Source organism: Cyrtonyx montezumae, unplaced genomic scaffold (genome assembly GCF_038088225.1).
Source record: "Cyrtonyx montezumae isolate F1298 unplaced genomic scaffold, pur_monq_1.0 scaffold_1, whole genome shotgun sequence".
Taxonomy (NCBI): Eukaryota; Metazoa; Chordata; class Aves; order Galliformes; family Odontophoridae; genus Cyrtonyx; species Cyrtonyx montezumae.
In genome coordinates this window covers 8779372-8803843 of record NW_027071825.1, presented here as the reverse complement: position 1 = coordinate 8803843, position 24472 = coordinate 8779372, and the positions used below count along the sequence as shown (strand labels likewise).

Sequence of the window (24472 nt, the reverse complement as noted above, 5' to 3'; positions counted from 1 at the left end):
GGAGAAAGATCAAATAACTACAAAAAGAAGTTTTAAGTTGCATGCCCGTTGCCATTAATCGTATCTGAAACACCCTTCCCTGTTAAGCCTTAAAAATGCTTGTTTCCAGACCTTAGCCAGCCCATTCCCTACAAAAACAGGCACAGTGCCCACCAGGGAAACTATTTACACAGAAAAAAAAAAAAATAAACAGGTGAGAAGAATCATTTCCCTGGCCAACACAGTCATCAACTCAGGGCAAGTGTGCCAGAAGAAAAGCAGAGAGAAGTGACCACCCAAATAGGCTCTGAGGCCAGAACAAAAAGGAAGGCAAGAGCCTGTACTGGCCCTCGGGCCACGTGAAGGGCTTCTGGTTGGGGATTCAGCTCCTCCAGCCATGCTAGCGCTTGCTTAGGGTCCTGGTGCTGAAGCCAAGTTCACCCTGAGGTTTTGCGACCATTCCCATCTAGACAAAACAGCTGCCTTCAGAAGGAATTTTCCTTCTTTGAGGGCCAACAGACCCTTCAAGCCACTTCAAAGAACACACACGTGCCCAGTAAGAGTCTCTTCTCCAGTTGTCCCATTGTCCAAACAATCTGTCGCCTTCCCCCATGATGCCACGTGCCTTAATAAGGATGCTCCAAACACTCCCCAGATCCCGTCTGCAGACAGACCGATGCAGGGCTGGTTGGCATATATCAAAGCCTGACCACAGAACCATTAAGATAAAGACCTCTACAATAATCCAGTCCAACCCCACCCCACCATGCCCACTGACCATGTCCCCCTCAGTGCCACAGTTCTTGACACCTCCAGGAACAGTGACCCCACCACCTCCCTGGGCACCCCATGCCAGCGCACCACTGCTCTTTCAGAGAAGGTTTTCCTAATATCCAGACCTGAGCTGACACCAGCAAGGAGTCCTTAAATGAACAAACCTGCTGGCCAGCACAGCCCCACAACTCATTTCACCCCTCTAAATCCAGAGGGCAGAGGAAAAGCAGAGCTTGGGAACCCACGCCAAGGAGACCTGGTCTCCAGCAAACAGCAAGCACACAACAGAGCGCTGCTTGACACAAGCAGGCCAGAGGCAGCAGGGACCTTCCTGTTACTGCTTCAAGCAGTAAGGCTGGACACAATAACAAGACCTTGGTCAGGACTTGGATCTACCTCCTCCTGAGGGTAATCACCCTGCACCAACCCACCCTGGTAGGGCAGCAAGATGCCCCTTCCAACCCCATTGAAGACCTAGTTGGAGACATCTGCCGTTCACCAACAGCAGGCTGCCATGACAGAAGAGCACAAAGCTCTGAAGCTGGACTCCATTTCAACATCCCTAACCTGCTACAGCTGCTGAAAGCCAGCATAAGCTGATCTGCAAAGAGCCTGTAGATGTAAACTGCACCTTTTCCTCCAACATAAATAGTACAGTTCTGGTTTATAATTTCATCAGCTTGATGTTTTCTTGGCCAAGAGCACGCCAAAGGAACTGGAGATGGAAACAGCTTTAGAAAGCCTGGCCAACCACACAATACAATCTGAAAAGGTCCCCAAAAGGATGGATCTCAACCACATGACCACGCATGCCAGTGGTGCTGGCCTCACCTGGAAAAAGCACATGGATTCAGGCAGAACCCACACCACACACTGCACCTCCTGAAGGACACAGGGATCCACACACCCCCACAGCAAGGCTCTGCCATGCAGTCTGTGTGCTGTATGTAAAGCAGCCTTTCAATCCACATACCCTACTAAAGCACTGCTTTTTCTTTGTTCCCCAGTGCAGAAAGCATCCTTTTAAGCTAACTAGATTTCAAAGCTCTCCACTCCTCACTGCAGCCAGAGATAAATGCATTAGGATGCAAGGAATTAATAACTTAAGACAACAATTCTGCATTTAATAGAAAATGTTCCTCCCACCTCTCGCTCTGAAGAGGAGGATGGCTGTTAAACCTGTGCAAAACTTGCATTAATTCACCAACTGTTTCCATGGCAGAAACTGGTGATGCGGTGAAGTCAGTGACTTCATTTCCTGAGGACATCAGATCTTGCTCTACATCAAAAAGATAGTTCTGTATTTTAAGGTCCACAAAGGGATGCTGGGCTTTAAGCTTTTGGGAATATCTCTGGGAAAGCACAGGAATCAGAAGGCCAAGCCCTTTACAGATGCCCCATCCTTGGAAGCATCCAAGGCCAGGTTGGATGGGACTCTGGACAGACTGATCTGGTGGGGGGCAACCAGCCCATGGCAAGGGGTTGGAACAAGATGATCTTTAAGGTCCCCTCCAACCTAAGCCAATCTATGACCTGCAGCATAGATCTCCGTCCTGGCATCAGCACCTAGCATGGTTTGCTGCTTGGAGACAGGCAGACAGAAGCAGTTTGTCAAGAAAGACTCCTCCTTGCTCCCTCACTGCCTTTCAGAAAAAAAAAAAATGTGATGCCCACACTGACTGCTTTGATATCAAAAGCAAGGAGATGCTAATACAGCTCAGAGAGGAGACAAGCGGTAGTCTCAGAAAAGAAATCTGCCATACATGCAAAATGCCCATCTGCAAGAGGCAGAGGAGATGACAAGGACATTCAACACAGCCGAGAAATTCACAGCTTTATTTCCAGGGCAAACGGCGATGAGACAGAGTAGCCATTTCACACACCTGAGCTATCTTCAGCAGCTGCTGACACTCACCTCCCTCCTCCCCAGCCATACCATTTATTTTCATTGTTAATTACAGAGAGAGACTGACATCGACCTGCTGAAATCAGACAGCATCTTGGCTATTTTTGGAACAAAAAGCACAGAACAGAAAGTGATCTCCTTCGATGGGTAGAGAAGATACCCAAAATAAATGATCTTGTATACTTCTCCATAATTTCTTTCCCTTTTGTTTTCATTTAGCATCTTTGATCATTTTAAAACAAGACCCACTCTCGTGAATCCTCTCCTAATTAAATGTTCTAATTAAAATGCACCACAGTCCATAAATTCACTCTGGCTTTAAAAGCTGGCTTTTAATCTAGAGGGCAAATAACTCTGATCTCAGCACTGAAAGAATAAATCAATCAATCAATAAACGCATTCGACTGATCCAACAATTTTAAAATACTGAAAAGCTTCCACAAGAACCAGCACAAAAATAGGAATGTTGGCCTCCACCGACACCAGGGACGTGACACTGGAAGGCAACATCCGCTCTTCGTAAGTCTGCACCTCACCTGGCATAATGGTAGGGTCTATCCTTAGACAAATATTTACTCTGATTTCTACTTATGTAAATACCTGGCAGGCAAGGTGACGTTTACGGATCACTACGATCAATTTAACTGAGTCCTGTCTGCCCTGTCTGCCAGTAAACCTCCGCATACTCTTCAGGATATTCAGCATCACACATGGGCAGAGCCTCTCCCTCCACTGATTTTTCATTCCAGCACCTAAATTGGCTTGAGGATGTGTCCTCACAGGAACCAAATCACCAGGAAAGAATACATTAGCTGAGTGTTACGACACATGATCTACATCTTTGCAGAACAGCATGCTTTCTCATAGCCTGAAATAGCTCAGAAATTGATTTTGTATGGATGGGCTTCAGAAGAAAATTATTTATATGCAACCAAGCCTGGCATATTTCATCCCAAAAAGTGCTTCTCTCCTTCCACCCCACCCCTAGGACATCATGGTCACATAACCCTGACACTACGAAGAGCACTGATGGTAAGGCAGCTAGCTACTCAGTGACAAACAACACTCTGCCTCCTAATAAAAAGTTGCTGTGAACGTTGCACCAATTCAATGCTTCACCGCAGCTTCACTATCAGATGAAAATGGGTTTTGAGGGGGAAAAAAGACCTTACTTTAATCATAGATCTTCAAGATGACAGCCACACTGCAAAAATGAAACACATTCATGAGGCCCCACAGGAAAGATCAATGGTTTTATGTTTCAGGGAGATTAGACTTTGTATTTTTAAAGTTCTCCAATATGAATTTGGTTTAGACAAAGAAAGAAGTGGGGGAGAAGTGTAATCTATAACACTTGTTCTTTCAGAGTTTGAAAGCCATTTATTATTTCAGAGACGTTTCTGCAGCACAATTCCCAAGTGACCGAGAACATGATTTTTACAGCAGAATTAACCATTACAAGCAGAAAGCCAAGCTCCTGGCATCCTGAGAAAGGGAGCAACCTGACGCTTAGAAAGAAGGAGCCAGTACCTGCTACTTCATTCCCATAAAGGCTTTGCCACCTTCCTGAAGCAAGTAGCCACCATGGACCCAACCCAACCTGTGAGGCTCCCAAGAGGCACCCCAGAGAACTCAGCTCCTTGTAGCCCTCATCTCTGCTGGAGACCAGGAGAGACATGTCCCACTGGCAGCAATCCCTTCTCCTAGCGACATCAGGCCATTAAGCAACAAGATGGAGCTATGCCCCACAATATCGAGCTTGATCTGACACATGGTAAGATCAAGAGATGAGAACACATCTTCAACCTGTCAGCGTTTGCAAACGTCTACGCATTTTCCCAGTAGGAACACAATCCCACAACATAAGCATAAGCTTTCTGTCTACAGGCTGAACTTTCTTACCATGGCTAGTTCTGAGATGATTTTGGGTAATCCTCTAAACCCACGGCCCTCAGATCAGAGCCTGAAACCCACTGGGACAAGAAGAAATGCTCTACTCAGAGGGCAGTGAGGCCCCAGCACAGCTGCCTAAAGAAGCAGTGGGTGCCCCACCCCTGGAGGTGCTCAAGGCCAGGCTGAATGGACCCTGGGCATCCTGTGCTGTTGGGTGCACCCAGCCCACAGCAGGGAGTTGGGAATGGATGACCTTTAAGGTCCCCTCCAACCTGAGCCACTCTATGATTCTACAGAAATGCAAATGAAGAAGAAAGGATACTAACTGCCTGCCACGTGAACATCAGCAAAACATGCTTGCATTCCTCTGATACTCCATTCCTCAATGGTTGACAGGCCGAGCTAACGGGTACTACAGAAGACTGACATTGGAGGCATTTGCAACTCCTTGCCTTAAAATATTCCTGCTAGGTGCAGATTTTGCTCAAATTAATGTGTCACAGCAAGGTTGCACAATTATAGGCAAGACTCAAGAACAGCAAGAGACTAATACTTCATTTAGCAATTGTGTCAGCTCTTTCTTTATCAAATGGCACAGGGCGTAATTCCAGAGTGAAACCCATTGATTATGGATTGTGGGGAGCAGGCTGCCTCCTCATCCCATCTACTCACCAGACAGGGAAGAAAGCAGCTTGGACACATACAAGGAGGCAATGCTCTGCCTGTGCAAAGAAATTAATCCCAACAGCATAAACATCCAAATACCAGGGAGCAGAGCCCACTTCCCCACTCTTTGGTTGCTGCAATTAATAATACACATTTGAACATCAAATGAGCATTTAATCAGAAAGGAGCCCATTTTCTACAGCACTCCAAGCCCTGATAACCCCCATTAATTTCAGCAAGGTGCCCTCCCAGAGCAGCAGGGCACTGAGCTCTGCCATGCCCAGCAATTCATCCTGCACCACACTGCTAGCAGGAGATTCACTTGAGCAAAGAGGCAAGTGCTAAGGAAAGCAAATGGCCAGGTTCTGCCATTCCCTGAGCTCCTGGGATGCCAGGCAGGCAGGGACATCATCAAAACAGATCTCATTGCAATGCAGGGTCATGACAGCAAGAGGCTCAGCAGGGAACCCAAAGACTGATGCCAAAGGGCAGGGAGTCAGAAGGACAAACATTCTCAGAGCATTCCCAGATGGATCAAGTTGTTCAGAGATAAGCAGAAGGAGGTTTAAAAGAAGAAAAAAGAGAAAAAAAGAACCCTTAGGAAATGCAATTAAAGAAAACAGAGGACAGTTCTCTAAAGACAATTCTCTAAAGAAAGCATTCCCCTTTCTCCCTCTCAAGCTTTAAGTGGGGCAGAGCACCTTGTCCTCTGCCTGAGTGCTGCAACAGCAAGAAAAGGAGCAAGGATCGGGCTACAAATAGGCAGCATTCAGACAGCTCTCCCAAGGAAGTCAGCTCCAGGTTACCTCCTTGAGCACAGCAAGGGCCTCATCTGAGAGACAAAACGGAGAAGGGCTCGTTTATTTTAGCTACTGTGGGACATCTGGATGCTAACGCTGTTTGGAGTAAGGATGCGTCTCAGCTAGCGAGTCTGCTACTCAGTTAGCAAGGGTGAAACATCAGCTCTGCTTGGTAGTTAGCTGCCCAGGCACCACCTAATTGTCACTCCAGTTCACGAGCTGAAGATTTGTGTTAAGATAACAGCGGATAAATATTTGGCAGTATTTAGAACAGATGGAAGGCCTGGACCTAAAGAAAACTCATTCATGTCGCCTTCCCTGTCTGAAGGGCCCTCCTGCCTACCAGCAGCAGCAGGTCTAGAGAAAAGGGATAGTGCAGAAAGGAGTGCTATGGGTCCAAGCAGATAACTCAGCCCCAAAGATCAAAAGCTTGCTCAATTTCAAATAAATGTACTTGTTTAAAGTGCCAGACAGACCTCACATGCTGATCTCTTCCCAAAGCAATGAAGGCCACTTGAGTATACCGTTCAGCTTAGCCTGGGGCGAATACAAAAGTGAACGTGAACCCATTCTACAGAAAGGAGATTTCTTAGCCTTTCTAGAAACATCCTTACTGCACCCTCTAGAAACATCCTTACTGCACCCCAAACCACTGGTTCCAACTGCAAATCACAGGATGCGCTAAAAATGGAGCTGAAATGGGTCCCTGAGCTCTCATGGGTCACCCAGATGGAAACAGTCTTCCGAGTCCAGCCACCTTGAGCCACCTCTGTTGGGATTCATCTTGTCCTGCACTGGACTAAAACACCACAGAGCTGTGTTCTAGCTGCTCACCCACTCTCCCTCCCCAGTCACAGGACCCCAGTGCGCCCAACTGCCTCCTCAGCAAAGGGAAGGAAGTCAGGGGCAGGTCTCCAACCACAGCCACCCACCCCCATCCCGCTGCCAAGCTCCTTCAGCTCAGCACATTCCAGGGCACCCCCAGCTCATTGCCACCCCAAAGACCAGCCACAGGCACAGCACACAGCTGCTTTCCCCTACAGAAAGGGGCTGAAGGGTTGCACAGGGTAAGGCTGCAAGTATGAGAAACTTCCACTTTCACTGCATTCAGAAACAGCAATGCCATCAGAGTTTAAATTTAGAAATCAAGCAAATCAGACTACACTGTATCAGTGTTTTAGCTCAAATTAGACTTAAAAAGCAAATAAAACCTGTGCCTGTACAGTGCCCCAGCACCCCCACTCCATCCCAAACTTAGCAGGCATTTTTTCCTACGTCACAAATTCCAAAGGCAGCTAATTAGCCAAGACTCAGCAAACTCAGGTTAAAAAAAGCAGCGGCTTCAGCTCCGTCAGGGAGGCAGATGGCAGCGGCGCGGTGCAGACGCGGCAGCCTGCATCAGCACTTTCCCCAGTCGATGTCTGAACACTGGAGCACTGCGGATCAGCTGCCAGCAGGACACCAACAGGTGACTCCCAGGCATGAAGAAGCCTGTCCCAGCTCTGCCATGCAGGTGGACAGCCAGCCAGCGAAAGTTCTCACCCACTGCCGGTTGGCCCCCGTGCTTCCCATCTCATACAGAGAGCCTGGGTGTACCTCATGGTTTTCAGCGTGCGACATGTTTCACCTTGCCTCTCCCCAGATCTGCTTCCCACCTCACCCACAAGGCTGCAGGAAAAGATAGGGGCTACTGCCAATGACGGAGGAGTGAAAATGTATAATGGGAAAATCTATGCTAGATAGAAAAAGTAGCAAGATCGGTGCTCAGGTGGCCCAGCTGACTCTTCAGAATAATCCCTTACGCCAGCAGGAACCCAGCCAGGTAGACACAATCTAATTAAAACATGTCAGCCCAACACAGGAGTGGGAGGTCCCTCTGGACGCGGCACCCAGTGCTCAGATGTGAGCAGAGATGAGGAAAGGTCAAGCTTCCTTGGACTCCATCCACACTCCTGCTTTTCCCTCCTCCTGGTTTTAAGTAGGTGTTGACTTCAGACACCCTAGCCTATTCCCAATGCCCTGAGCTCCTGATAACACCATAAGCCATTAGGCTACATAGAGAGCAGTACATCCTATTCGGCATCTCCTGTCCCATTTTCACCAGGATTTCACAAACATCTCAGCTGCAGGTGCAATAAAAGTGTTTCCAGCCTGCAGGAATATCAATGTGGATGCCATTTGCAAGTTTGGCACTACTGAAAAGGTGCGAAGTGCAGCAGCTTGAGAGACACTGAGGACACATCACAACCCACCAAAGGGATGGCCAAAGCCCCATGAGAGTTGGATGGTCTCAGCACTGCTTTGTCCATTCTTCCCTCCTCCTCCTTATCAACTCCATCCTAATCTGACCACACTGAAAGAATCCAAGTGACACCCTCAAACAAGAGGAGACACAAACTGCCTTCATCTCCCCATGAACTTACCCCAGCTCACACTGCACAGTGACTACAAGGAATGGCAACCCAGGGGATCTGGTGCAGTCTCATCCCCTTGGTGCGTGCCTGCTGCCCTCAGCTCCTGACCTGGGGGGCAGACAGGGTCTGGACTCCTTACCTGTGAGCTACAAAGGACAGCAGGGGGCTGGCTGCCCTGTAAGCAATATTAAAGCCTCTTCAAAACATTCAGCCCATGCTCAGGGACTGATCGATAGCAATCAATTCTTGCACATCAGCGGATTTTGCAAATGCCTAGCACACTACTGAACGAGGCCATTAGCACCTACAATCTCAAACTAATAGCCTGTAATGATGGGATTTTACCTATGTTAATAGCAGGCCAGATGATAAACAGCAATTTCACTATCAGTGTTCATTGGGGTGAGTGGATCTTAATCTTGTCACAGCTGAGATGACAAGGCAAAGACTTCTGGCACACTGGGACACAGGTGATTTGAGAAGCAGCAAAGGAGCAGGTGCCAGCCAACAGTCCAAGTGAAAGAAACAAGAAGAGGGGCCAGGAAAGACATATGCAAAGGTAAATGACTAATGCAGGCAGGCGGTTATGCCCAAGCACAACACACAGACCCACCAGGAACACACCAACCCCAACCCCACTGCCTGCTTAGGCAGGTAGCCAGCAGCCTGCAGATCCCATCCCGAGGTCAGGTGCACTGCAAGAGTTAACCTCAGGCCACATCCAGCTCCTGTCTTGTGGGCTTAATACACTCAGAGCTGTAGCAAGGGTGTTAAACTCCTACACTTGCAGTTCAAAGGCAGCTTTGCAGAGCTGAGCAGTCTTAAAATGCACAGCTTTTGCAAAGCGTGACCTTTTCGCAAGGTTTCCAATTCAGTAGAGATTTGTTTCTTCCTTCTTCAAGCACATAACTAATGACAGTCATGAAACACCTCCTCCACTAGCATCATGCTGGCCAGCCAGGCTTCCTGCCAGGCTGGGAACATCACAAACAGTTCCCTTTGGTTGTGGTGATGATATCTTTGCAAAATGTGGAAGGCATCGACAGCCACCACCAGATATCCAGGCAGCAGGTGATGGATGCAGGCTCCCATCCCTTGGTGTGATGTAGGACTAGCACTGACCCCAAGCAGTGCCTGCCACCTGCAGCAGAAATGCCTGGTGCTTTCAGAAAGCTGCTCAAATCCCTAATGGTCCCCTCACCAGAGCCATGCCTGACCTAGTGATGTGATTCAAGGCTGGGTTGATGTTGAATGTATTTACCCGTTTACACTGGTAATAAGAATCTATGATAATAATATGAATGATAATAATATGATAATAATAAGAATCTATGATTCTTATTATTGGCTATTTCCCGTCAATATGAGCCTGGGAGATGTTCCCAGCTCTCTCAATGGTGACATCCACCTTGCTCTTGCTTGCCTTGAGGGTTCTCTGAGGAAAAGAGGAGGAAGAAGAACATTTTAAAGCATGTGTACCAATTAATCTTATAGCATTCTCATGAAGAAACACCTGTTTGTCCCATAGCAAGTAAAACACCCTTCTCATGCCATCCTCTTCCTCCTCTCCTCATGCTCCTGGAGGCCTCTTCCCTTCCCCACATCAAGTGAATGGTCTGCAGGGCAGAGACCTGTTGTCACACACCTGGAAGTGCCATTATGTGCCGTGCAGAACAAAACCACTTAGCAGCAGCATATCAGACAACTCCCCTTCAGCTGTGTTTACAGCCTTGCCTATGAGCTTGGGAGACTTGTGTTATTTTAAGGTACCCAGGAGCAGTCACGGCACACGCTCACCAGTGGGGCTTCACGTGCTGTGGGAACTGGTCTCACAGGACCCGAGTGGAAGTCCAGCACAATGTCAGGAGTCCCCAGCACCAACGTGCCAGGTATTTCTGAGCCAGCTGATGGGATGCTCCCCATTCCCACAGCTCACCAATTACTAAGGCACCATCAATAACACAGCTGACATTCACAAGGAACATATCATCTCTACGTTGATGAAGCTTCTCCAAACACGGCACAACAACTCACAAATTTTGGAGCCTGGTTTACAAACTTCCCAGCACAACTCAGGGTCAAATGAAGGGGAACTCTGGGCTTACATGTAGTTCCCAAATGAAGCTGTGGCCAATCTTCCTTCAGGCATTCTCTCTTCCCGTTGTGTATTTATTGCATGGATCTGTTTGGATGCGCTCAGCTCATGACTTGCTCTTTGGAGAAACTCCAAATCTGCCTCCCTCTTAAGGTTTGCTACAGTGTAGTCATTCAAACTGATTGCAAACATCAGAAGCTAGGTTTGATTTCTTTATGCACACTAATTCTCGACTCGGTCACCCAACTATTTTCATAGTTGTGTCAGCACTGTCTAGACAAACCATTAAAAACAGGATGCAGCGATCATCAGAAATGCAACATCAAGTTCATGCCCAGAGATATTCCCCACGGGGAAAAGAAGAAGGCCAAAATCTGTCATTACACGGTCCATTCACACAGCTCGGCCAGAGCTGGCTCTGCTGTCACTTTTTTTTGCTCAGGAGAACTTTACCGAAGCACACCAGAAAAAATAAAAAGTGTATTTAACGTTGATTTCAAAAATATAGAGGCAGACATCAACGAGCCCAGAGCACATCCTTGGAAGGGTTTGTCCAGAAGTAGCAAGCCTACTCGAAGGCGGTTCCTTGCTGCTACTGGATACCCAACACCAGGTCCTCACTGAGGCCAGCAGCCGTGTCACCATCACCGCCACCATCACTGCCACCACCCGCACCACCAAACCCAGAGCCTCTGTGCTCACAGCACTGCCCCCCTGCACTGCGCATCAGAAGCACGGCTTCCCATTTCTCACCACTTCTCAGCATGGAGCTCTTCCAAACTCCGAGAGCACGGGCTGCAATCTTGGCAGAAAGGGACACGCAGACAGAAGTCAGCGCTCTGTCAAAACAGGGAAATAATGCGGGAGCTGATCCGCGCACATTAATCCGCCGCAGTCAATGAGGAGACAATTTCCCTGGAGAAAGTCATACATTAACAGGGAAAGAAAAAAAAAAGAAAAAAAAAAGAAAGGAAAAAAAAAAGATTAATGTGACTTTGAAATATCACAAGCGCCGTTTATCTTCCTCCTGCCACCGCAGGTTTTTGTCCTTTTTTTTTATTTATTATTTAAATACAAAGAGAGCCTTAAAATTCACAGCAAATCCAGCCCTTCTGCCTCAGATGTGCAAACATAGGTGTATTACAATATACTAAAAATACAAACACAGCACCACCTGCCCTCTCAGTACCCAACCATCACATTTTTTAATTAATTTAATAAAAAAAACCATAATTGCTTTTCATTGGCACAGCCTCCTAATTAGGCTCCCGGTTACGCCGGCAGTGTGGTCACACGCCGAGCTCAGCCCTCAGTACTCCCAATATAAAACATTGCTCCCTGACATACATACATTGCAGCAACACGGAAGAGTCAACCACTTCACTTTGCAGAATGCAAAGAAGAAAGATGCACTTAAAACTGAGGTGAACTGCATGAACTCAGCTTTGGCAATTCTGAAACAAACGAGCTCGCCACAGCATTTATATCCCCATTTGCCTTTTACACGTATCCCAGTGATGTATATTTATGATCTATAACTGTAACACTCAAAGTTTACACTCAGCTGTAACATTTAGGATCAATACTCTTCAAATGACCTTTAATAGTAATGAGGTACCATAACACTGTCTCAAGGACATTAATTTTTTATTAGAAATACTTTATTACAAATGTCCAATCCCATCTCAGCACACTTGCATACCCACACAGACACACTCCCGCCATGATATTATTCCCTGACAGAAAACAAGGCCTTCCATGGCCTTTGAAAAATGTCATCATGGGTCAAGTCCAACGCCAGATCACATCCATGTCTCCCTATGTACACAGGGTGGACGGTCTGTAACAGTTCCTTTCATCCTGGACTCAAACTACAGGGAAAACTGATTTTAGCATAACGATGAAACAGAATGGATGGAGGTGAAGTCAAACAAAGGAATCACGGGGAAAAAGGGAAAACATTTCTCAGCGTTGTCATTAGATGATGCCTCCAAAAGTTGGAAACCAAAACCATGGAACATAGCGCTGTAGAAGGACAGGCACACACCCCAAACCTGATCAATCAATATTTCCAATCCCTAACCATCTCCCCCCCCCCCCCATTCTTACGGAGATGCTCTCAAACTGCAGCACCAAACACCCTTCTGAGCTCTTCGGGGAGCATGCTCCTTCCCCCTGACACGGTACCATGACAGCAGGCACTACCTGAAGGCATGCTGCACCCCAACCCCTCGTCCAGGCCTCCAGACCTGCAGCCCCTCACGCAGCCCCATTCTTCTACCAGCTACTGCAGCTCGTCATTAGGGCCCAGGTAGCAAAATGCACCATCCCTGCGGGCTCGTCAGGGCCCATCCACAGCAGGTAATTCCCAGTGCTTAATGACCTGAGACCAGCCAAGTCGGCAGCAAATGGCAATGGGAATCTTCTCATTTGTTACCCATCCCCACGTCCTGATAAGAAGAATGATTACACTTTAAAGTTCGAACAATTCCCTGCAGTTGTAGCCATGTCATATCTAGATTGTCTAATTTACATGCATATTCATAATCCCTGTGTATTTAATTAAATTCTTCAATCCCTGGAGTGTCTTCCCTAAACAATAGTAATTTATCTTGCACAGATAAGGGTGCCCTCGATTTATTCCATTCTGTAGCTAACAGCATTTCCTTCTGATCAAGGATAGGAAGCAAACTCGAACAGAAGGAATCTTTAAATATATTTAAATTGCAAGATTAGCCCGCTTGTCTTTTTCTCTCACCCCGAGTTACCCTTTTAAACAATAAATTCATTCTCCTGAGCTCCAAGGAGAGCCTTTTACTCAACATTCTGATAACAGCAGCATGCCCCCATGCCCCCAAATCCAAAAGCCCCATCCAAGATGGGGTTGGGCAGAAGGTATCTCACAGAGTGCAGCTAGCAGGCAGCAGGAGCTTCATCCAGCACAGCCGATGGGACAGCCTCAGCACACGCCTCTGTAAGCTGCAAACTCCTCCATCGCAGCCAAGCTCTGCAGTGAAAAGGCATGGGAGGAGTTCCAAGACCAAGCCCTTCGGTTTTATAGCAAGCATCCCTGGTAGGGATGCTACAGTAAGGATGCTAGTCTTCATGGGACTGTTACTCAGCCGATGACCTCAGGCACCTCAAACAAAGAGGGATGAGACTACAGCAAGAGCCCTTCAGAGAGACCTCCTCTTCCAGAACACTGACCCTGTTCAAATATTAGCAGGGGGAATTTAACTGAGGCTGCAATTAGAAAAGCATTAAAATATATAACAAAGTCCCACTGCTGAGAGCAGCGTGATGGGGAGGGGAAAAAAGTTCAAAAAAGAAATAGTAATAATAATTTGATGCTATAGCGCATTTTTGTTACTACACAGTTTTCAGCCCCCTCTCCCAAAGCTCCAGGCTGGCACCAACACAGAGCACAGAAGTACCATTCCCTCCTCCCCTCCCCACACCTAAATCTCCATAGGAACACAATAAGGAATGGGACTGTTGGGACTCCCATTCCCACGGCACCACAGCTCTGCTCCATCACCACATCACAGCTGTGGCAAAACTGCTGCTGGTTGAGTCAACAGAGAGTCACCATCTTTTAAATTTAGCTGCTCTCCCGCAAGGGCAACAACTCCTTCCCAGAAGTACCAGGCAAGGAGGGCAGCAGTATCCCTCAGCCTGGGCTGAACAACCACACTGCCCCATCAAAATCAGGCTCAACACGCTCCCAGCAGAGCAAACAGAACAGTGAGCATACAAAGGTGCTGTCCTCCTCCAGCAATGCCATGCCTGCCTGCTGATACAGCCTGTGACTGCCAAATCCTCTTCCCCAGGAATCTGGAGTTGGAGGCAGACATTCCCAGTCTGTTACTGATTCCAGTGCCTTCAGCTTTGTGGAGCACGGGGACATCGTGTCTCAAACCTGCTGAGCCTCATGCCAAGGGGACATCTGCTCAGAGGGCTGACAAGGCCAGGAGAGCTGATTTCCCATCCCTGCAGGAGCCCAAGCACACCCTCACGGCCACGAAGCTCTCAGCAGAGCCAGAAGCAAGGAAAGCCACCCAGGCAAACCGCAGCTCCCAATCCCACTTCAGAGGCTCTGCAGGGTTTTTAGACCTTGGAAATATTTCTTCCCGCTCAAGGCATTTTTAGGTAAACGGTTCATCAAACCTCACAGTCCAGGAAAGCTTGGAGTGGCTGACCAGCGCGTGGGTGTGGGGATGGGTGGGGGAAAAACAACAACCCTCAGACATCAGCACTTCCCACAGCGCTTGAACCACAGGCTCTACGCGAAGCCATGAGCCACCAGAAAGCAGCCAAGAACCAGGCAGACAGGCAGCATCGACAGGGAAAGCCTCACTGATGCTCTGCACCGACTCCAAATATGGTGAGGACAGACAGCAAACGATCGCTCTGCGAAAGCATCAGTCTCATTTTCAGGATGCTCTCCAGAAGACAGCATTTCCATGTGAGAGAAGCAGCCGTGCTTGCTAAGCCCTTCTGCAAAACCTCATGGGTGCCACACTGCACCAGCAGCGATGTCAGCAGAGGGAGCACACAGCACTGGAGCCCTCTGCCAGCCCAGGAACAGGTTCCCCTGTGCAACACGACCCTGCACTGCCTTCATTTGGCTTGGTATCTTTTCCCCAAGCCTTATTTCACATGCGTTATCCAATTGCAATAGGATTGTGAAGCAATGGTCGTTTCAGGAAGCCCTCCATACGCAGAAGCTCACCCTGCTTAAAAAACTGGCGTTTTCAAGCAGTCCCCTCAAAACTTGGGCAATTCCCATCAACTCATTCCCCCACACCACCCACCCCTCTTTCTGTAGAGAAAGTTGAGGATCTGAACCACAGCTAAGAACATCTGATCATTCATCTTCATCCTGCCCAGTTTCTGTGAGTTTATAAGATTTCACAGGGTCTAAGAAGCAGCAGATTCTTATCACAAAGCAGAGATTCTTATCACAAAGGCAACAGAGCAAATTTCCTCTGCTTTCTCTCCCAGCAAGCACAGCATCTTTTCTAACACGCTTCCAACAAGTGCACAAGCTCCTGTTCTGCCGCTGGAGGACCTCAGTGGCAGCCAGCACACACCGTGAGCCACCTCCAGCTCCAGCAAACCTTTCACACCAGGTCACCTCGCTGAACCCAAGAGACGAGGACTGCTTGCACTGTATGTGGGCTGTGACTCAAAGCAGACAAGATGCCCACCCTTTCTACATCTCTGTGACGCGGTCAGGTTGCAGAGAGCTTTTTGGTTACCTGAAATTAGCTTTCCATCCTCTTCCCGAGCAATCAGTAGCTTTCAAACCAGGAAGCAACTGTCTGTTCCCAAAGCATCACACCTGCATGGGAACAGCTGGACCTCACCAATCACACGCTCAACCACCCCAGGCCCTAAAGCAGCAGAAAGCAAAGACATGTGCTATGGTTTGTCATCTGTGTGCTGTGATGTTCTATGATTCTTAAACCCATACATACAGGCTGGAAAAGATCTCTAAGGTCACCCAGTCCCACCATGCCCCCTGACCACATCCGTCAGTGTCACATCTCCATGTTCCTTGAACACCTGCAGGGATGGTGACCCCACAGCCTCCTTCCAGGGTGCTGAAGAGAGCAATAAGGCTCCTCCTAAGCCTCCTTTTCTCCAGACTGAACCATCCCAGTTTCCTCAGCCACTCCCCATAAGAACTGTGCTTCAGACCCTTCACAGCTCCACTGCCCTTCAGAACGCACCGTCCCTGTGCTGCTTTGAGGTTTTAACATTCAAAAAACTGAAAAGAGCAGTGTGAAAGAGCAGCCTCACGTGCCAGCACCTGAGCACCTCCAAGACCTCATAGCACCAGCTGCCAGCAAGGACACCTGGCGAGGGCTGAGCTGACAAGCAAGACTTAACCATGGGGATGGAGCACACATAGGTAACATGCACCAAGTGAAACTCAAAAGATGGAGACAGCCCAAGAAAGGCAAGCAGTGCATATTTCCATGCCTTTGACTGAGATCCAGCACCACAGCCCCCAGGATGGCTCCCTGCACAGCACAGGCAGTGGCAGGGACCAGGCCAGCCAGTAGAGCCCTTCCAGCACAGCTCCAACCAAATCAGCCCCTTGCAATCAGCACTTGGCAACCCCACGGTGCCTTAAACTGCTAAAAGCATCTGCTAACGATGGCTGACCTCAGACACAGCCAGCCTGCTGGGACCATCACTCTCTCTCAGTGCAACTCTTCAGAGAGCTCAGCCGAACTCAACAACTTCCCAAAATATGGAAGAGCACTTCAGAAGCAGAGCCTACAGCCTGATTTTTCAACTTTCAGGCCAGATGCCCCTTATTTTAGTAACTGTGTCAAGTATGGCTCGTCCACAATTTATGGATCAAATTAGGAAAGCTTAAAGAGGAGAGAGTCGAGAGGGAGAAGCGACTTTGCAGCAGGAGAAAAAGAAATGAAACACAAGATTTGCCTCAAAATGCAACAGAAATGCAACAGACCGAGGGGACAAATTAAAAAAGGAAACTGTAAAACGTTTGCCCAACTTCTTTTTTAATTCTTACATCTGTTACTTTACAGTAAAGTTTCATCTACTGTGTATAATTAGATAACTGTGTATATGTACATACAGATTTCTCAGAGATGCACGGATGGTTTTTAACCCCAAAGAAATTCTTAACTGTGCACACTGGGGAAAAAAAATAACACTGCAATGAGAGTCGTGTAAGGAAGGAACAGCAATGACACAAAGGTCTGAGGGATGCTGCAGCACCAATAGACAGAAGTTTCAGCCCATGCTCTGCAAAAGATTCCAGAAATGGGATGAAGATCTACAGTTTGGCAATTGGGTACAATTCCCCACCCGAAGGCATTCACCAGGACTCGGTACAAATGCTGTATCCTGTCACCATGCTGCTCTGCAGCACCTGGATCACAACATGCTTCCTGATGGCAATGTCGCTGCAGACAAGGTGGTAGTGCTACCTTGGGGGCTTGGGGACAAGCCCTTCATCCTGGCCTGATTCCTCCTGTAAAACACAAAGCATCTTTTTTTTATTTGCTAGCCAAAGATGAAGGTTGCTGAGGGTTTCTTGATCCATGACAGTGTTATTTACCTGGAGACAGGAAACAAAGCAGAAAGAAATAAGGCCACCAAGTGCTAAAAATCCAGCGAAGCAAGTGCTGAATCATGAAGGTTGCAAGAGACCTCTAAGATCATCCAATTCAATCATCAACCCACCCCCACCATGCCCCACTAACCATGTCCCTCAGTGCCACATCTACCCTCGTCCTGAACACCTCCATGGACTGTGACTCCACCACCTCCCTGGGAACCCTGTGCCATGTGTCACTGCAGACCCTAAGGCCCTCCAAGAGCTGCACACAACCGAGCCCCAAATATGTCCCAGGTATCCAGGAGCCAGTAACTGGTGCAAGCAGGAGAAGGGAGGTCCAGTAGGGGTGCAATGAGGTGCCCTCTGCCTGCAGCCACACACCGACACAGTGAGCACAGGGCTATCAGAGACCCCAGACTCACTTAGACCCCATTAAATGCCATCACACTTCATGATTCTACACTGAGCACAAGAATGAGGAAAGAAGGAAATTGTGTCCACCCCTATGGGAAGGAGCAAGCACCCCACTAAGGCACAGAAAGAAGCAACATGCCTGCAAGTACCTCAGCATCAGGACCACTGCCAAGACACACGGGCCTCTCTGGGAAGGGCAGCTCTGCCCAAGCCTCCTCTGAGCAGGAGGCAAACCAAGGCATGAGGAACAGCAGCAGCCTGAGGATGAAGTATTCCTCTGGAAACAATCAGCCTCTAATAACAGGGCTGCAGCCTGTGAGTGAAAGGGAGGGAGGAGGAGCGGGCGGGGAGCGAAGGACTCGCTGGATATTTATCCCATCCTCATCTTTGTGTTATCAGTACCCCGGTATCAGCATTGTTCAAAATGGCTGCTTAGATGGTTGCCAGCAGCAACAACAGAATCAGTCCATCTGCTGGCATTCTCTCTAATCCATCTCAAACACTTCTTCTTTTTAAATGCACGCAGGGAAAAAAAAAAGGGGGGGGGGGGGAAAGTCCGCCTTATACAAAGAAACAGAATCCTGCTATAACAGAGCCTTTTAACCAGATTTTATGCCACCCCTGTTTCCAGGACACACAGACAAAAGTTAATTTTACGATAAAAGAGGCAGTGTAAGGTGCTTTTTTGTTATGAGATCAGAAAGCAAATGGAATTTGAATTGTCTGCAGTGGCATGTATCTGACAAAGATTAATTTAAACAGATATTGTCTCTGAAACCAAAGTCCATTGAGCGGCTTCACAGCCCATCAACCATGCGAAAGCGGCTCCTCCAGCAGCACTGCTGACTCCACCACTTTCTTTAAAAATGGCTTAACCTATTTCTTGTAAGATAAAAAGGTCACATATAGTCCCATTTTACAGACCCATAATAGCCAACGCCACACCACGCAAGGACAATTGGGAGAAAATAATGAAGGGAGGGGCTGGATTTCCTCCCCCTTCGCAGACAGATGCTCGACGCTCACCGTGTATTTTCCCAATGTGCGGTCCCAGTGCCACCAGAATATTTGGGCATGGAAACCCCACAGCTCTGTGGGTCACTGGTGGAGCCCAGGACAGCTCCATGCAAAGGGAACGGGACATTGCCTCCAAGGGATAAAGCGGCACGGGTTGGGGCAGCTGCTCGGGCTTCAATGGGATGCGAGCACAAAAAGCTGCAGAAATCCAAATCCTGCCATTCCTGCCCGTTTTTCTTCCCAGTTTAGACAGAGCACCGCAGGGAAAACGCTGCCAGACAGTTCTGGAGGATTTGATAGAGCAACGGCCCAGCTTTGGGAAAAGAATGAAGGAGAAGCGAAATAAAAGATGACAGCCAAAAGCACTTTTAATATAGTTTCAGTGCTTTCAAGAGAAAGCTTCTGTACACAGAGCAGTGGGTGAACTGTTACCAAAATAAACACAACCGGCTTTAAAAAAAATTAAAAAATTCCTTATCACCAGAAAGAAAAATCAAAAGTGATGAGAACCAGCAGACAAAAGACAAAATATATATATATATATATATATAAATTTTTCATTCTCCAGATCCACTCCTTTCAACTTGACATCCAAAGCCACTGTCATTCATTCATGCAAATAGTGTTTATCTCAGGGACCCATTTGTTGCTCTGCCACTCCCCTGACAGGGCTCTGTCTTCATCAAGGGATTCGAGCACAGGGATTCATGAGCACAGCAGCGGTGGCTGTCAGCAGCGTCCCAGCAGGAGGAAGGCCTGCTCTCACAGGGGAAGCAGCCATTCTGCCCTCACACAGGTCCCCAAGCAGATCACGGGGTCAGGGCAGCAATGCTGCCCATCTCCAGGCATCGCTACCCAGGCTGACGCATCGCCGCGCAGCCCTCGAGCTGGCATCCCAGCACATCACCTCCTAAGCACATCTGGGGCTTTGCTTTGAACAAAGCCAGCCAAAAATAAAATAAAATGAAAAAATAAAGCAACCAACCAACTGGCGGCGTGCACCCAGAACGCAGCACGTCATTAACCTGTGCATTACTTGAACCGTAGCGTTTTACCAGAGCTAACCCCAAGCCTAAGCTGTTAAGAGCCTGAGACAAAAAGCTAACGCTCTTACAGTGAATTTTTGCTGAATTTTTGTTCCTGGGATGTTTCATTGCAAGAAGAGAGAGATGCTCTCCCCTTCGGCATCTCTGTGTGCAGCGCTGCATTCCCTGCAAGGTGCTACTGGGCCCTGCCCAGCACCGCTGCCACGCTCAGCTAAGCGGGGCTGTGGGATGAGGCAGCTCCAAAGTCTTCCCAGATTTGGATCCGAGGTCAGAAGGAATGTCCACAGAGCACCCGACCACAGCAAAGCTTCAGGAACAAAGCACGCAGACACACGTGGTTCACATCACACAGTTAAATATCACCTATGAGATCCTTCCTCTGTGAGGCCAAAATCCAGCCGTGCCATACCAGTGGGAAGCAGACAGTCACTGCCTGGCACAGCTAAACTCCTGCTGCCCCTTCAGCCCACGTCCCACACCCGTGCCTTCCCTTCCCAAGCACACCTCGGACCCGTTCACTTTCACATCATACGTTTTTACCCTTTCCTCAGCCTATCATCCTCCTGCCTGAAGGGAGGAAGGACGTCTCAGCTTCAGAGGGTCTGTTTATATGCTTCGAAGCCAAACAAATAAATTCACTCCAACAAAACCCAACACCCAAGTTACAGTTCCTGCTGTCGGGGCGTCCCCAGCCCTCCCTGCAGGAACCTCTGTAGTTTTCCATCCTCTCCCATTCCCCTTTCTGTAATACAGCCCAGACCGTGCTCAAGAAATCTCTCACCTACGAGGGAGCAGCTATAAACAAACCGTAAGATTTAATGCCTAGCAATCCACCACTGTAATTAGGCAAGCTAAGAAAAAATAATTAGAAATGTAAAGGGCATAATATATATGCAAAGCACTCATCGCAATGGGACGGGTGAAGCCCTGCCAACCCCTTTTATGTGGTCTGGAGTACTTGTAAGCTACGTGGTAGCATAAAATAAACACCTAAAAAGCAATGAATCAATTAGCAAACGTGTCGTGCAGCAGCCACCCCTCCCAGAAACCGAGAGCAGGGAGGGAACGGCTCCAAAATCTGAGCTCCTCACCCCCAGAGCATCACCGGGGCATCGAGGCCACCTCACCAAGCACCGACGCTCCCATCATAACCATAGCAGCCATACAAGGAGGAGTGCTTCCCCCAGAGCCCCTCGCCCACCCATACGCAGCCGCCGTGGCTCAAGGGCACGCCGCGCTCTACTATATTAGGAAGCGCCGGCTGGGAGCGTGGATTTGTTATGCTGGATAATAGCCCACTGCCAAAATCCACCAAAGGTCTTTTCTCTCTCCAAGAACCCGAGAGATAATGGTGTAAAACTTTTGTTCATAAATATTTATGCGAGGGAACTTGTTAAAAATTAACCGCCGCCGTTAAAGGTTTTGTATCCTTCAGGATTCCCGGCATGCAGCGCAGCCGCATGCTTTATATTAAGCCTGGCATTTCTGCATTCCTTTCCTGCGTGCTTTTGTCATTTGTCTAAAAATTAAAAGGGGGAAAGAAAAAAAAAAAACCCACCCCCCCCACACACACAAAGCCGGGATCTGTACACATAATAATAAAGCAGTTTTGAGGAACACAAAGATGCCTGTGTTCGACATCCAAGATCTTTCTTTGAGCGGGGCAAAAAAAGAAATATCGCTGTAATGACTCCAGTGAGATGAGGGCCGGAGCCGCCGCTCAAGTTTTACTCAGCATAAAGGAATTGCTGGTGGATAACGTGGCACGCGCGCCGTTCCCAGCGCCGGGCAGAGGGACGGCCGTGGGAGCACCGCCCTCGCCCCCAGGAAGGCCGATCCCAACACCCCCCCCCCGGGCCGGACTCGGAGATGCGTCCCGGAGACTTTCCGACCGCAGAGCGGAGGAATTTCACGTCCGAGCAATTCTGGGTTTTTCACGGCTCTGAGTCACAGACAAGAGCCGGCGCGAACATCTCATTCCTATTGCGGGCCGGCAAACGTGGGGCCGTCCGTTCCGGGAGCGCCGCGGGGACGGCGGCCGTGCTGGAGTGCCGGGCTGCTTTCCCACGGCGGAACGGTTCCCACGGACGTCGACAACGGTCCCCATCTTCATCGCAAACGCACGCAGCCACAGAGCGACCGCAGCGACATCACCTCCAGCCGCGCCCCGGGCTGCGCGCACGGACCTTCCCGGGAAAGGGGGGAGGGGCGGCCGCTCAGCCCCCGGACAAACCCCATAGACGCCCTATAGGGACACGGCCACCCTGCCTGACCCAGCGCCCACCCGGCTCACGCACACCACCGGCTCCCCCAGAAACACGCACAAAAAAAATCCCGGTCGCGGCCGAAAGAAAGAAATTCCTTTGTGCCCCGGTTGGAGGCGACCTCCCCCGGCGGTGCCACCCCATCCCATCCCGGGCAGCTCTGCCCATCCTCTGCCCGCTCCTTTTTTCTGCCCTCCGGAATTGTTAAGTTCCTGGAGCTGCTCCTCTCCTTCTGAAAAAAATCCTTTTGTTTTTGCCGTTTCCGAGTGTTCCAAGCAGACTCGGATAATTAATCATCTTAACGCAGCCCTCAGAAAATATTAATTCACCAAAATAAATAAATAACTAAAATAAAGAAAAACCCAACAACAACAAAAGGGTATAATTATATCCTCGGAGAAAACCCTTTTGTGCTCCGCGAATTCTCCCCACGTCTCCTCTGAGGTGGGAGCAGAATTCTTCCGCTGCTGTCTATTTTCGTGTCTCGACTGGAAAATGTTTTCATAATGCTCTTTTGAATGTAAACTGTACCCAACGGGATTTATTTTTCCTTTTCCTTTCTTTTTTTCCTCCCCGAAAGGAAGAGGGGCTCTTCAAAGCAGCGCGGCCCCACCGCAATCCGCACCCCCCCCCCCCCGCACCATCCGGGATGGATTTACATCCCACATTTGCCAAACAAATCCCAGCGTCATGTCACCGGAATGGGAACGCGCATCGGTAACAACCGGGAGCGGATTGTTTTGCGCCAGACCCCGCGTTTCGGTCCCCCTGACGCAGGGACACGATGGGGACAGGGACAGGAGAAAGGATGGGGGACAACGGAGAGACACCCCTCCCCCCCCCCCCGCAAGCGGACACAAAAGACACCCCCCACACCCCCTCCCCCGCCGCCAATAAATACGAGGACGCAGAGCACAATGCCACCGTCCCCGCATCCCGTTCCCACCCCCGGGGCACTGCGCGTGGGGGAGGGGGTGGGGGGGAAGGAGGGGAGAACACGGGGTCGTGGGACACGCGCAGGGGGTGGGGCAAGGCGCGTCGTTTCCCCACGGGGAGCGGGGGGAGGACTTCCCCGTCCAACAACAAGCAGACAAAAGGCTGACCCGCTCGCGGGGCGATGCGGGAGGAGGAGCGGGGGGGGGAAGGAGGGGGGGCACTCACCCACTTGCAGCACGTTGTCCACCGCGCCGCTCTCCAGCAGGCGGATGCCGCGGCGGAAGGGCAGCCCTTCGCCGTGCGGGGCGGAGGGGGCGGCGGGGGCACCGGGCGGAGGCGGCGGGGGCCCGGCGGCGGGGCTCTCCTCTCCGGCCGTAGCGCCCGCAGCGGGGGCGGCGGTGCCCGCGGGTCCCCCCCCGGTGACGGCCGCGCCGGAGCCGGAGGCGGCGGAGGGAGAGGCGGTGCCGGCGGCGGCGCGGCCGGGCTGGAAGCTGGAGTACATGCAGATCTGGCGCTCGCTGCGGGGGAAGCTCCAATAAACGATGCGGCGTTGGACGGGCTCCGGGATGCGCTGGAAGCGGCCCTCCACCCTCTCGAAGGCCCAGCTCCCCGCCACCCGCTTGGCCGCCGCGTCCAGCAGCGACTCCGGCTGCAGCAGGCTGCCCCCCGCCCCGCCGCCGCCGCCGCCGCCGCCCCCCGACGCCGCAGCCGCCGCCGCCCCCGACGCCGCCGCTCCCGCCGGCCCCGCCGCAGCCCCCGCCGCGGGGCAGCAGCCGGCCGACGCCGCCGGGGCTCCGCTGCCCCCCGCGCCCGGCCCCGCGCCGGCCCCCGCCGCTCCGGGCCGGGGGTGCGCGGCCCCGGTGCCCCCCGCCGGGCACGTCCGGGAGCACAGGCGCTTGGGGCCCGGGGCGCCGGCGGGCAGCGGCGGGCGGAGCAGCTCCTCTCCCTCTCCTCCCTCCGCCATGGCTGCGACCGACTGAGCCGGGCGAGGGGAGGAGAGACGGGGAGGAGGCGAGGGGGGACCGGGGGTGGAGACTGGAGGGGGTGGTCCCGCCGGCCCCGAGCCGCCCTCCGACGGGGCGGGCCCCGCCGCAGCCCCCCGCAGCCCCCGTGCCGGCCGGGGAAGGGTCGCTGTCAGCGGCGGGGCCGGAGCAGCGCTCTGCCCT

At 50.4% G+C, this 24472-nt stretch overlaps 1 protein-coding gene across 1 annotated transcript in view; it reads right to left on the bottom strand.

Annotated features, from left to right (window-relative positions):
- ZSWIM5 (zinc finger SWIM-type containing 5) overlaps positions 1 to 24293 on the bottom strand; it is an 81086-nt gene extending 56793 nt beyond the window's left edge. The window contains exon 1 of the mRNA XM_065739991.1: positions 23532 to 24293. Coding sequence (XP_065596063.1) covers positions 23532 to 24270 — 739 coding nt within the window. The 5' untranslated portion in view covers positions 24271 to 24293. The remainder of the gene's footprint in view (positions 1 to 23531) is intronic.
- Positions 24294 to 24472: the final 179 nt, after the last annotated feature.